Source organism: Nilaparvata lugens, chromosome 2 (assembly GCF_014356525.2).
Source record: "Nilaparvata lugens isolate BPH chromosome 2, ASM1435652v1, whole genome shotgun sequence".
NCBI classification, from domain to species: domain Eukaryota; kingdom Metazoa; phylum Arthropoda; class Insecta; order Hemiptera; family Delphacidae; genus Nilaparvata; species Nilaparvata lugens.
Window position 1 is genome coordinate 40,941,878 of NC_052505.1, and position 15,585 is coordinate 40,957,462.

General features: G+C 35.5%; 1 protein-coding gene across 1 annotated transcript in view; it reads left to right on the plus strand.

The window, feature by feature from the left end:
* The window catches only part of LOC111050321 (mucin-17), a 138,193-nt gene that overhangs the window by 87,026 nt on the left and 35,582 nt on the right, over window positions 1-15,585 (plus strand). Inside the window, exon 2 of the mRNA XM_039421220.1 lies at window positions 14,614-14,897. Within this exon, the coding sequence (XP_039277154.1) occupies window positions 14,614-14,897 (284 nt within the window). The remainder of the gene's footprint in view (window positions 1-14,613; window positions 14,898-15,585) is intronic.

Consider the following 15,585-nt stretch of genomic DNA (forward strand, 5'->3'; position numbering starts at 1 on the left):
CTTTGCGAGAGTAATTATAGTGAGTAATATGATTTGACCGTTCAGAGTCAGTTCAGTCAGAATTCAGTTGTTTATGAATTCACAATATAATTCATTATTGGGGAATATGAAATGAAGTATTTGATGAGCTCATCCTTCACAAGACTCAATGCTAGTATGTATCTTATAAAGGGCATTTTTCTATCTTTAGGCTAATAGCTCATGTATTTTTCTTTGAAAATGAAAATGATCATTTGGTCATCTGGTAAAAATGGTAAATTATTTCAATATAGGATATATTTTAATATAAGGTCTATATAGGATGTTCACATGTATCCTATATTCGGTATACTTGTCCAACAAGTGTATTATATGTTTGGTAGTACCATAGAGAAAACCATAGCTTCCTTAGTACCTTAGCTATCTCTTCTCTATGGCAAGTAGTACCCAGCATGAAAAGTGGGACTCAAGCCCCGCACTCACACATCCATTTTTGTTCGTACGATATTTTCCCGTCCTCATGAATTCTATCAGATTAAACGGAACTCGACATACATCATCTGTTTAATCTAATAGAATTTATAAGGTCGGAAAAATATCGTACAAACAAAAATCGATGTGTGTGTGCGGGGCTTTATAATGCTAATCATAGATGATTTTCTTCCAATGTGGTCGATCTAAACAACGTGTTCAATGAAATTTCGTGTGGGCAAATCATGCATTGCAGCAGTGAATCACTGTATTGGATTTCGGCAGAAAGCTCTGCGGATGGAGGAATATTTCCTCAACCTTGTTGTTAGTTAACAGCTCTCCGGAGATAGGCGGGTGGGATGTTGCAGAAGCAGGAGATAACAGGCGGTAACTAACAGAGCAATTCAGTGGTGTAACAGCCGAGATAATCAAGGCGCCATTGCCGCTGGACAAGAAAGAAAATGGTCTTTTTTGGGTCAGCGTGTTTTCCGTGTGTGCGGTCCTGCTTCTAGACTCCGCGTCCTGCTTTTAGCAGGTCTCCGCTCTCTGTCTCGGGTGCTCGGGGACCTTGACGTGCATGGATGCGAAGAAACAGCCGGTAATAGGTTCCACAAGACGAGAGAGGAAAGCGTACTGAGCGCGTATTCCGAACGAGAGGGGAAGTGACTCATTACGCCAATTTTCCTTCGAGACCGCCGCTAGCGCACTGCTTTTTTATCTGTAGCAGACTTTTACTGCAATCTTTGTTGGTGGCGACCAGGGCAGCGGCAGTGGCTTCGGCTGCGGCCTTCGTCTGCTAGATTACACACTAAAATAACCAACAAATAAAATTGTCGACAACTATGGTTTGTGTCCTTGAAAAATCCAACCTTCTAACAACATTATTATCCCATTTATTTGAATTTCTAGGAATTGTCTTTCACTTACAACAAAGATTTAACAAGAATGAAATGGCGAGAGAAGTTTGGAGGTGTGAAATCGTATTGTAGTTCCTATCTTCAAAAGTTATGTAATTACTATAGCATTATAAAATCATGAACTTTTGAGCACAAGGATGGAAGTGTTCAAACTCTTCAAAGTGTGATCTCATTCTAAATTCTTTCTCTTCTTTCTCTACTCCTCCTGCCAGTCCAGTTTCTGTTGATTCCTCATACATAAATCATATATCATCACAATAGTACTTCATTTTCCCCATTATTGAATCCTCTTACGTCAATGACCTTGTAATACTCTATAGAACCTAGACATGAGAACATAGCTAATAAAGGTGGTTACATAATTTAAAGCTCATACTTAATAGCAGTATTTTTTCTTTGTAATTTGAAAACATTCATATAAAGCTAAATTTTGTTCTTTAAACATTTCAAGTTACTACTGCACAAATAGCCCCATTTTGGAACTTACTGTGCTTCTAGAATGTGTCCAGTAGTCACACTCTCACGTTTTTCAATAGAAATTATTTTAAATGGAGTTTTTAACGACCTGGGAACTTCGTACCAGAAGCATATCTTTCTATTTCGGTTCACCGTGGCCTGTCAATTAAGTGTGAAGTTGTTGCACCAAGACATTCCTTAACCAGTAAAGCAGAAAGCAGTGGAGCTGTATAAGTCAGATCATTGCAGCGTCAACATCTGTTGGAGAAAATTTGAAACTCCTTGCTACGCCGGACCAAATGCTCCAACTATTGTTGAGAACATATTTTTCATGTATTTCTTTTTATATTTCTGAGAACTTTGTGTGTTTAGATCATTCAAATTAAACTATTTCCAATTTCTTTTAAAAGTGATTCGGAAAATCGGAGTTCAGTTAATTGGGGATGTGAAAACTCCTCTCTTCAATCTCAAATTCACAATTGGGATGATAATTTTTAGGAATTTTTTTCATATTCAGTGAGAATACAAACATGGTACTTCATTATACTCATCAAAATAGTGCATTTCTTATTACTGTACTAGAGTTGAAAAAAGAGCAATATCCATAATTCCATATCCCATACTAACCCATATCAAATAAAATTAGTTTTAGTAAGACTACTTTTTGATTTTCATTCACAGTCAATTTATTTTATTGATTGATTATTTATCATTTCATAGTTGAATAAAGCTATGCAATACAGTATACGAATAACACATCTCTGTGGTAAATATATCCTTATGTCCATTAATATTGACCATGCTAGTAGTATAAAATGGATGATATGTAATAGAATCTTTGAATAACACATCTCAGTGGAAAAATATTTCAATAAATTACTTCACAAACTATTATCCTTGTATCTATTTATGTTAATCAACCATTTTATACTTTTTGAATGAAAAACTTTCTGTGTTGCAACGATATGTGCATCTACCCATCACCATTAGGTGTAATTCATATTGAATATTAATTGCCATGGCCCCCAATAAATTATTTCCTTCCCTCGAAATAACCAGTTTCCTTGATTCATGAGTTATGTTCAACGTGAAGTTTTAATCCTAACGAAATGAATGAATCATCATAAAATCGAATAAATGTACTTCAATTACCTTCAACTGGCCATAACATTCTGAGTGGTCATAATAAAAGTAATTATATTATATAATATATGAGGTCGGAGTGTTTTTAATGTAGCGAATAACAGTGTGCTGTAATGCGCACTGCAGTCGCTTGCAATTTATGTGTTGAGAGCTGCGGGTAGATGAATGGCAACAGCTTGAGTCGTCGTTAGGGACAACTAGGCCGGTCAAAATGGTGGATCTGAAGTGGGGGAAGAACTTCTCCAAGTTCATCCGCGATATTATGAGAAGTTTGAGGAGTGAAGAAAAATTGGAAGAGTAGAAGGGGAAGGAGATTTATTGGAAAAGAAAAGTTCATTCACTTGATTCAAAGTAATATCACTGACAGATCTGAATAGGAATAAAATTAATGGTTCATGTAATTTCTCCAGTTTGATTGTTCATTAATTGTTTTCCAGTTTATTTTTATTGTTCATTAATTGCTTAATTTTATGATAATATAAATAATGTGATCAATAAAATTGCGGATGATTTCTCTCTGTTATCCTTGGGTTACTATGATCTACTCGAAAACCATAATGAGTTTTAAACCTTAGTAAACCTCAGTTTCATACCTGTTTTAAATAGTTCCAATTACGTCAATTTCAATTCAAGAATAAATATTTTCAATTAAAGAATGTAGCTTAGATCGTTAATTAAGAGCTATTTGGCAGTGAAAGGGCAATGATAGATAATGATGCTAAATGCAGTTCTGAAAATATGTGTAAACTTGGAATAACTGATCAAATATTTTAAAGAGAGGGAAGAAATAGTAATTATTTGAAGCTTCCACTATGAAGGAGAGAAAAAATTAGGAAATTATTCAAGGATCAACCAAAATAAAATATTTTTGATTTATCCAAATCATTTCTATTCTATATTTCTATCCAATGTCACATCTAGACTTGAATAAGAATAATTCTCATTTTTCAGATTAAATCAAAAGATTTTCCACGTCTCCAATCATGACTAGCCATCAAAAAACTATAGAATTTTAAATGTCTAGTCCAATCTATTTTGTATAAATTGTGATAAACTTCCAGTTCTATATCAATTCATGATAAAAGCTTAGTGGAATCGTGTTTCAGTTTTCCCAATTTAGCCCTTGTTTTATTCTGCGGAAATGAATAAAATGCGTAGAATATCCAAAACATCCCTGGATTCCAAGAATCCACTGAAACCATGATGTTTGGTTTCCATAATTCATCCAATGCTGTTCCATATTCAAGTCAAAATTTTCATTCCAAAACTTACTTTTTAAAATGATTCTACAAAACGAATTATATCATTAACTGAGAGAGCACAAGTACTGCTCATTCAAATTGTGCTCAGAGAGTTCAACCATAGAGTAAATATAGAGCTTCATTATCTGCCTATGGTTCAACGTTCAATATTTAAATAGCCACAGCCAAATCACACAAACGCTACGAGAGAATATCAAATATTGATGCAACATAATTATATATATTCTGCTTGGTAAAATTTGTTTATTCACTCCGTCATGTAATTTCATTAACCGTTTGTTTGAGTTACTTGGCTGAGTGAGTCATTTCGTAACTTAGTACATGAGTGTAAAGGCTTCAAAGAGATTCTACAATATGAATAATACAACAGACAACTCTTCCATTTTGTTAGAGAGTTGAGGATTGAGTTACTTCACAGTTTGTAAATTGATGATGATACTCTAGTAATATTATGTGCAGGAATGATAAGAGTTATATAATACTTTTCACAATATATTTAAATCACAGTTATTAAGTAGAGTCACTATTTTCAAATAATCTTTCTTCCACTCAAATGATTATATTTGTCAATCTTTAATATATTTATATTTGAAAATGTTCAAGTAACTATCTCTGTCAAGATATGACCGCTGTGAATTTTGATATCAACAAGATTTAGATCTCAATCTCTATCGTAAAGGCGAATTCTCAAATATCAGTATCATATATAACCGTTTTAATTAGTTACTGACAGTAACTATAAATTACAAAGATGGCAATCTTAATCAAGTGTATTCAGCGAAATCTATCTGGAATATTTTCTTCTTATTCGAATTAAGGTGCAATAAAATTATATTTCACATTTTAAAGCTAATAACTAACCATATTGTGCATGATAGCTTTTAGTTCTATTTGAACTTCACGTTAATGAAGAGGAAGTGTTGTGAGGGAACGATAGGTTCTATTATTTTATGATTTTACACTCCCAATGGACGAATAAAATTGACTCAATGTTGCTAAAAGAGAGAGCATAGATGCGCTTTTTATATTACATTGAGAACACTGATTACACTGAATGAACGCAGCTAAACTGGAGATCTCAGTCAACGGCATATGCATATCGAAATCGAATGACTATGGACACTCACTTCATAAATTTGAATAGTCCTAGTAAATTCAAATCGGATATCTCAGGCAGATACGGGCTACTTCAAGAGCAAGACCTTCAGGCAAGATTGTCAACAGGAGAAAGCCAGCTTGATAACGTATCTTGTTAAATATCTTGATTGGTGAATCTCAGAACGTCAATTAATTGTCGTCAATTGAACGTCAGCTTCTCAAGATCGCATACCACAAAATAAGGATTTGGTTGATAGCCAATATCACTCAATATTTCATAGCCTTCATTCGGATAGGCAGGTAAAGAGGAATAAGAAGAAACAGATATCTAATATTCTGACTTTAGTGTATTTTAATGAAATAGAAATGTATTTTAATGGAATAGAAATGATAACAAAATCATTACACATGGACAAATACATGTAACAGTGATGCAACAACTGTCGAAAGGATTATTTATGATAATAAGGGTTCATTAATCGAGATTTCCATGCAAATTCATTGAGCCGTTATTTAGAAAGTCAAGCTATCCTATTTGCCTGGTGGATTTTTCACAGCTTTGTCTGGAGAACTGTAGAACAATAAAAGAGGTGATCATTCTAGGCTTGAACAGATACAGACGAGAATTGATTGTTGCTGTAGGATTTGAATGTTTCTCATGAAAATCGATTGATTGAGATTTCTCCACTTTCGAGCTGATTGATAACGAGCCAGTCGATGGTCGAATTCCTCGATCAGTGAATGAAAGCTGGCAATTTGCGGGTGTGGGGAGGGGGTCGGAGGGTGATTGAGTGCCGTGGAACGTGAAATGTTTCTTGTGCAATCTATCAATCCTCCATTAGTGGCTGGCTCCAAAGAGGTCTCCGATTTTGGTCAATGTTTTCACTCGCCACTACTGATTTCCTTTTCAAGATAAGACGTCTTTCAAATCAGACCTGATATACGTACATTGTGTAGCATCTTCACCTCGCAAATTGTGATTTCACTTATATGTCATCTACAAAAACTATGATAGTAGAAAGTAGAGGAGGAAGTTTGTATACTAAACATACGTTCTAAAAATTTGAAAATGCTATGGGATAATGATTGTAGATTCCAGTGGAAAGAATGTGTATACTAAACATACGTTCTAAAAATTTGAAAATGCTATGGGATAATGATTGTAGATTCCAGTGGAAAGAATGTGTATACTAAACATACGTTCTAGAAATTTGAAAATGCTATGGGATAATGATTGTAGATTCCAGTGGAAAGAATGTGTATACTAAACATACGTTCTAGAAATTTGAAAATGCTATGGGATAATGATTGTAGATTCCAGTGGAGAGAATGTTAGTGTGGAGAGTGCTAAGTTGCATTTTGGTTGAGAGAATGTGATCGTTGAGTTGGAAAGTAAGATAATAAAGGGCCTAATAGCATTCAACAACTCCTCCATTTTCAATGGTGTCAATTGGAGCGTTCATTAAATTCTAAAACTAATTAATAGTTGAAACTAATTCCATCTCTAATTAATTTTCTCCAATAAAATAACACTACTTGTTATTTTTAATTCATTATTTTGTAAAAACCCTTCACTAATAATTGGAAATCCACTTATTATCAACTGCATTGACAATTTTATGTATAACCGTAGTTGATAAAAAGACTTGTTGTTTTGTGAAATAGGCACTAGTAGGTACAAAACTAGGGTATGTCTGGATCAAATCGAGAAGAAAATGAAAACTTATTGAAGCCTCCATGTCAGGCAAGTCCTGTTGCGGAATCTGCTACACCCAAAAATCATCTGGTTTGTGACTCATTTCGAGGAACGTGATAAAATCCTAATCATTCCACCTCCAAATGCTATCTCCTATCTGCTCTCATCGTCGAGCATGGCGCTCTAGTCGTGCTTGCAATTCACATCCAATCTCACGCGACTAATCGCTCTCGAAACTCGTTATAACTGAGTGATTTGCCACGTAATTCATTTACTTTACACCCTCCTCTCCGTCTTCATATAGTACGATCAGAGGCAGATTAATCAACATCCCGTTATTCTTAACCTCGTAAACGAGGAGTCATAATTTTACATGCTTGTTATTCTATCGTAGCTCTGATGGGTTACTATGTAATATCTTGATTCAATTTGGGTTATTGAAATGTATTCAGCAGTGGAACTTGAATTTTTTTCGCTATTTTCAAATCACGAGAGATTAGAAATGCATGATCATGAACACATGAAAAATCATTGCATGATGTTTTGTTAGCCAACATTTATGATACTATGTTATTATAATGAAAGTTGTTTGTTTAGCTATATTTTCCAGTTCAAGTTCTATATTTGAATGTATGTGAATGAATGACTCAACAATTCTCACCACAAATAGTTTTTTATTAGACAGAAAAACGTCTTTCTTCCCGTTCTTACGATTTTTTCGTTATTCATCGAATAAATTTTATCAGATTCCTATAGACCTAGGTATTCCCATAATATTAGATAATCCTATCTAATAATATACAATAATATCATATAATGTATTTTATATCACATAGAATCCTGCTGAACTTGATCATTCAGTTCAATAAAAGTAACCGAATGACCGATCTTCGATAAGAACTCAGATTTATTGCCCATTCTATTAGAATTTGATCGGAATTTTAGCCTGATGGGAATTGTTTGGATGTTTTTGCTGTCGTTGAGCACTCCTTTCCACAAGGCCACTTTTGCAAGCTTTTTCAGGTTTCTGTGAAGAGTGTGCATTTTATACAAGCACATCACGATTGCATCCATTAGCCAAGTAATTACCCTTCCTTCTCTCCTCAAATGACTACTCGGAAACCCCTTTCTGCTAATAATCCCTCATGCTCTTCAACTATCCCTCACGTTCGCTATCACTCACTCTCTCCATTCTTCTTTTCTCGTTTAGACAACTCTTCTCCCTTCCTCCTCTCGATTCTGGAAATTACTGGAGAACATTTCGTTTGTCCATGGTGCATTCTCGTTTCAAGTGATTAACGTTATCTGAATTCTAAAACAATTATTAGTATGTTGTGAGCTTGGACATACAGTCGAGTACTTAATACCATTCAGAAGCCTCCAGACCACCCTTTTCTCGAAATAAATGAATTAAGTCTTTTCAAGATTGCAATTTAGATTATTGAAGTATATTCTAATATTCTTGTTTGATGTTAGATAATTTGCTACTGTATATAATATTCCTAATATTTCAATTCATACAACGCATGACTGACTACGAATCAATTCTATTCATTTTATTTGAATTACTTGTCGTCCTACACTTTTCTCACCAGTATTTTTATTACTAGAATATTAATTAAAATATCACTATTATTCATCGATAATTCTCATTTTATCCCTGTTTCTTCGCTTATTCCAAGTAATGAGAACGTAGGATATTGTGTAGGATAGACAATTACACACAGTAGTTGGAATGTTTATTAAATGGCCAACATTATGCCTAATTAGGTGAGTTGGGGCGGCAACCTGAAACTGCACTTCAATAGTTCAAGTTGAGGCTGTCTATCATTACTCCATTAAGCACATTGTTTAGTGTTATAGAGCCAGATGTGTCAAATGCAGCTGACAATGAACCTCGTCCCACGTCATAATAAAGTTCTCCTCTCCATTTCGACCCACAGACAGTAACGCAGGAAGTTGTACTGTGGTGACTCATGTCTTGTGGCTCACTTGGGCAAAAGCATAGGTGTATTCGAATACGCATTTCAATATCTAGGGAGTATGTCTATGTGGACAGAATGTTCATGGATTCCGAACAATTGAGATAGAATGAATATCAATGTAATATTATCATCAACTATCTTTCAACATTGAATATTATCAATCGATTAATTCAAAACCATATTGAAATTGCACATTTTGATTGAGATGATTGTGACTGTTACTTAACTGTAAAGAAGTTTATCGGTGAAATAACAATTTTTCAATTGAGGTGTGAAGGCCTGTGTGCTTTGAATTGAACATCATTCGCATGCAGTATTTAATGAGTAACGAAATGGTGAATTTGTATTTATAGTATTTGATAATGAATTGTGGTGCCCGGATTACTACCTAAATAATAAATTTCCACAAATCTCAGTTCTCACCTCCCGCTTAGAAAATGCGTCTCTTGGAGATGAACTCTCTTTTTCCCAACAATGGTTAGGAAACCCCTCTGTTTCCCATCAAAAGGAAGCCAATATTTCTATTACAAATTATTTGTGATGAACCAGTGAATGAATATGATTATTTCAGAAATTTTAAATCGACAGAAACTCTGTCTTTGGCTTGCTAAATTGAGGTGTGAAGATCTTCTCACAAACCAGCCTGTGTGTGTGTTTGTGTTAAGGTGCGTACAGATATACGCGCCGCGAACATGAGCAATTCACTTTTAATCAGCTGATGCCAAGCTTTTTATATCTGTATCTTACCGCTTCTGTAAAAATACAGATATAGTCAGCTGATTAAAAGTCAATTCACTTTTAATCAGCTGACTATATCTGTATTTTTACAGAAGCGGTAAGATACAGATATAAAAAGCTTGGCATCAGCTGATTAAAAGTGAATTGCTCATGTTCGCGGCGCGTAAATCTGTATGCACCTTTAGGTGTGCATTATTTGAGTGGTAAAATTGCAAATAGGTGTTTCTAAATAGAGGCAAACAAACGAACAGTTGAGGCGTCAACGCAATTAAACAATTCAGGCATTTTATTTGCCTTTTGTTGTGAGCTGTAACAATGCTCGCAATGGCTGTGGTTGGCAGTGCGTGTCTCATTATTTGCAGAATGAATATGCCATAAAAGTGAGCGGGAATAGATATGAAGACGAGGGGGATGGAAGGGAAACTCATCCGGGCGCAGACGGACAGACGTCGCTGATTAAAACATTGAATGGCTTCTAATTGGAAAATAGCTTTCCCCTGCTTTTTAACGTGCAATCAAATTACAAATTACGGACTCATCACTGTTCGTGGACCCAACGCATCGTTTGTGGCAAGCTCTGCCTCCACCATATAATACTACCTACGTTATCATAAATATCAACGTAGTCTGGATGTTCCTTGAAATAATGCAGATTCGAAAAACGGCAACCAAGCCAACAGTTGTAATTTTTGGTTAATTTGGAATATTATTCATAATATTCTATTCATGTTTTCAGGGCTACTTGATTTAATATTCAGGACTAGATTCAGGGCATCTTCACTTAGTATCAAATAAAACGAATATTGCATAGATAAATCACATATTAAATCACTAGTCTCTAGATTTGTATAATAATACATCCAATATTAATTACTTCCAATACATTTAATGGTATTAATTACAAGATTGACGGTGCAATTTAGTGCAATATTGTGCAATACCAGCCCATGTCATTGCCATCGCCATCAACTAACATCTTAGCCAATCATGAACAAGGATTTCGACCAATCATGGAATAATGTGACCAATTAATATTGTTTATTGATTATCATCATCGAAATGGTAAACATTTTTATCATGAAGCCGCTGCAGAAGCTGAAGATCTAGAAGTCTGTGCGTCGTTATTCATATAATATTCGATGTATGGATGTGAAAACTTCTTATACTTGATGCACCTAAAATATAATTTACGTTGAATATCATGAGTTACAAAACACAAGCTATTTCATTACAAAACACAAGCTATTTCATTACATTCCCTGTTATAATTCATCCCAATGACGAACGATTACATAGGCCGATATAACTCATACCGGTGACGTTTCACAAAATGTTTTTTGGCAGCTCATCATTCCACCAAAGTAACCACCATCCAGTAATCACAGCCGATAACATCAAGTCACGATCACTATTATAAACATTCCCGAACTCAGTGATCTGTAGATTTTGATCGCAATTTCGACCATGCTGTTCAAAATTCGGGATGATGAACTGCTTTCATCTGTATAGTAGGCTCGTGGAGGCCTTGGTAGTATTGTAGTATCAGTTGAGGTGATAGGCGATAGATAGGTGGGCGTTTAGAGGGGAATGGACTGCTCTGTTCTGTTTTTTCTTTCTTTATAATATAGCGAGAGGCGGAATGACTTGAAAGGCGGGAATGAGTGAGAAGGAGGAACATGAGGATCGACTGGGAGTCGGTAAGTCCCGACTTACCGAAATGATGAGGTCCTATCTTTCTTCTCCTTCCCTTCCTTTTCTCTTCTTCCTCTTCTTCTTGTTCTTCTTCGTGGTCCGTCCTTCGCTCCTCAGATTGGTGGCTCTGTTTGGTGGAATGCGGTGTGCGGTGTTGCCGACACCGGGAGAGAAGATGCCGGGCACTGTGGTGGCCTTGGTCCATTCCACTCTAAACTGTCAGCATTGGTTGAATGAGAGGCATTGATTTTATTTCTAAGGCTTGCTGACATTCTGGAGTGAATCTCACCATAGTCTTTTGTTCATCCTGGTCCATCCAACGTGCTGAGATGGTCCTGAGATGGACGCACGACTAACTCATTCTCATTCTCACTGATTCCTTTTTATTCGATTTGTGGTCCATGCTCTGTGAAGGTATTCAGTGTTACAGTCCTACGCGTGACTTAATAATGATATTCACTGTGGATATATAATACAAAACCATTCTGTAATATTGTAAATACAATACTTGAATACATGGTAGTGTGCTTCATATCGTGCTATTATAGTGAAACAGTGCAAATACTCAAGTAGTTAAATGCTGAAGTATTCAATAAAATGATAATTATGACCGAAACTTTTTTTACTTATCTGTCATGTCAATTCCCACGAATCGTAGATGAATTCAATATTTGAATAGAATAATTAGATTCAAAATGGATTATTCTTTAAATTATGATAATTGTGTAATATAATATGAATATCAATATACTGCAGTTTTAAATAAATCTTGATGAGTTCTATCTTCAATTCTGAAATCTTGATAAATTCTATTTTCAATTCTGCTAATCTATAGTTATTTGATGTGTGAAGAACATGAACTATAAAGTTCAGAAGATGATTTGTTGTCATAGAAAATTGCCTAGGTACCCTAAAGTCCTCCATATTGTACATTGAGTAGAATTTCATTGTTCCTTGGAATTCTGATTTTAAGTAAAATTTCAAGAGGCTCCCAGGTAATCCATTGTACAAAACAAATACAACGCTGCTTTCCAATAACTTCCATGACTTGAGATGATTACTGTTTGAATTTGTAATACCTAATTGGATAATCATTTGAAAAGCTGACTGATCTTAATTACTTGTAAATTCCGACCTGTGGACGTCTCATTATTCAAGTTGATGAACGACTAAAATAAATCCAACACCTTTATAAAGCATGAAATTGACGGAACAGGACTAATATATTCTTTTGTTCCGGATTTCAAGTTGACTCCCTTTTGATCTCCTAGAAAGAACGGTGCTTTTCTTTGGTTAGGTAGGCCTAGCTAGGCTTTTTTGTTGCTGCCACTCAGACATATTGTTGAGAGGATAGTCTTGTGGGGACCCCAAGAGAAGACTCTCTGTGTTCTTTTCTCACGCGTGATTTATCCCTTTCAGTTCATCCACCTTGTGAATGATCTTTTCTTCTTCATCTGGTCCATCTCCCATGGAGCATTTTCATTTTCTACGCAGGCTCACCTGTATCCGCCAACTTTCCAATTTGCGCTGCTGTGTTCAACATGTAAAGCTTACTTTACTGTGATTTCTCATGTATTAAGAACTTCACATACGCGTGTATTATCGCTCTCTGTCTAAATAACATACAAACTTAGAATCACTGATTGGATATGATTACACTATTATTTGTGGTAGTACTGTAGCGTTTAGTTTATAAGGATAGTTTTCTAATTATAGCAGAAGAAAACTATGTGAGAAGAGCGAAATAGAGAAAAGATAGAATTCATTTTAAAACTATTGAAAAGACGATATCAAATTCCTCTTGATTCCAAAATTCCATGAGTTGAACTTGAATCTGATTCTAGTATTATTGAAACGAAGAATTACACAATTTTTTACTAGGATTCTTCGGACATATTATTTTTAGCCATTCAATCTTCAAGTTTCATTCATATATTTGCAATTATTATAACACATTTTGTAAATTTTTAATTGTTTCTCTGTGATTAACTAACAATCTCAATATCCTATTGTCTAGTTAATAGTGTATCTTCTATTCAAAATAATATAAATCATGAATGCTGGTTCATGGCTCATAATGAAGAGATGAAGTACTTTATATCGAAGTATCACAGACTACTTTTTCCGTATTGTACGTATGTGACTTTAATAGTGGAAATAGTGAAGAATCTATTATTCTCATCCTCCGATTTGATAGACAAGTTGCGTGTTTCGAAACTGTGGAATGTCTGCCAACATTATATACATTATCACTTCAATATTGATTTCAAGGCACTCTAGCAACCACCTGTAGATTCAAAAATTGAAAATGTGGAGTAAGAGAGTTCTGATGCGTAGCCCCCATAATTCATTTTGCTTTAATTTGAACATGCCTTTAATTTTAAAGTTTCTGGATAGTTGGAGTGATAAGAGTAGGGTAGTATCCTGTTATTACCATATTGCGTGCAATAGTGTTAATCTTCCTCAGACTGGTGTTTTTGCAGGCGTCCAAATTGCTATTGTCAGACGAAGCGTGAAGAATTTCGCGTCATCAGTTCTATCTGCGTTGCGCACACGTATTTTCCAAAAGTTGCGACACTAATTGCCCAGCCATAAACGCCGACTGACATAACCATTAATTAGGCGTGATCCATCACGAGTTGGCATCAATTTGGGTCATGACATGAATGCATTGTTGTGGAGCATTGAGAGGTTGTAGTATGAAAACGAAATATTTACGTTACTTTTTACATTTGTCTATTTGTTGATATAGACATATTGTTACTCGCAGTTCTGAGGCACGTCCAAATAGGACCCACAGTTGTTTGTGATTGGGATTAGAAAATTGAATGAAATTGAACAAGCTGAATGGATTTTTAAAATCAATACCTTTCTTGTGAGTTCCATTGATTATATTAGAATTATTACAGATACAGTGTGGTTTGAGTAATTGAGAATCATATATCTAAATTTAGTTTTCAAATTTTTGTTTTGATTGGCAGAATTTAGGTTTCACAGTTGAACCTATAATTTCAACTTGAAATTTGAAAACCATACTAAACCCGCAAAAAACATTTTATTATTCGACGTGACCCAATAATTGTCAATAACTCGTTTTCTTGCTATTATTTTACTTATTTTATACGTTGTATTATCAAACTTAATATAACTGATATATTGTGATTTTTGTTTTGCAGCTGAAAGTGACCTGACGATATTCTCGAGCCGGAAGGAGCACTTCAGCCGGCCGCAATGCGTGGAGAAGGGTCTGTTCACACCGGGCAGCCGTCCGGTGGCGCTGCGACGGATGTACGAGGCGGCTGCAGCCACTCCGTTGCCCGTGGTGCGGCAGCTAGATCGCTACCGGCGCGACGGACTGCGCAGCTCGCGGTTCTTCGCCGTCACGCCTGTCCTGGCCGGCGGGCGGCGACGCACAAGGCAGACTACCAAGGTCGACGATATCGACATCGAAACCAGAACGGTCAGTGCGCTCAAATTCAAATTCATTTTAATTTCCATTAAAAAAAATGCATAATCTTCAGTTTGGTTGATTTGGAATTTGTCGAGCTCAAAAAGATTCATTCACCAATTTAAATGGAAGTCCTGTATTAGGTATTGATTATAGAAGACATTTGATTTATGAAAATACAGTAATTGAGTATATAGTTAGTATAAGTAGCCTAATTTTTATTTAACCACACACGAATTGAACGTTATATTAAACAGACCATCAGTGAAAAAAATTATTCTTGTGAGGTACCTCCCACATATCTTCTGTGTTAGCTAATGAATGTGTACGTGTCTGGTAAGGTGAAAATATTATTGCAATGAGTTTCAATTGGACTATGAGGCGTGAGGCGACAGCTGAGTGGGACTAGTCCAGGGTGTCCAGACGTCCCGGAAAACCGGGATTGTCCCGGTTTTTGTACCAAAAGTTCGGGGTGGAAGGTGGAGATGGAAAGTGCTTCAGTTTTCACTGAGAATGAAATGATACCCTAGACTAGTCCCATCACAACTCACGGTAAAAGTATTATTTTCACTTTACTGGTCACTGATACTGATACTGATATGTGGAGTTCAAGCTTAACAGGATAGGCCTACTATTTATGGCAATAGAAATCTGGAGACGGATAAGAGAAAACGTTCTTGGGTAATCCATAGACCAACTT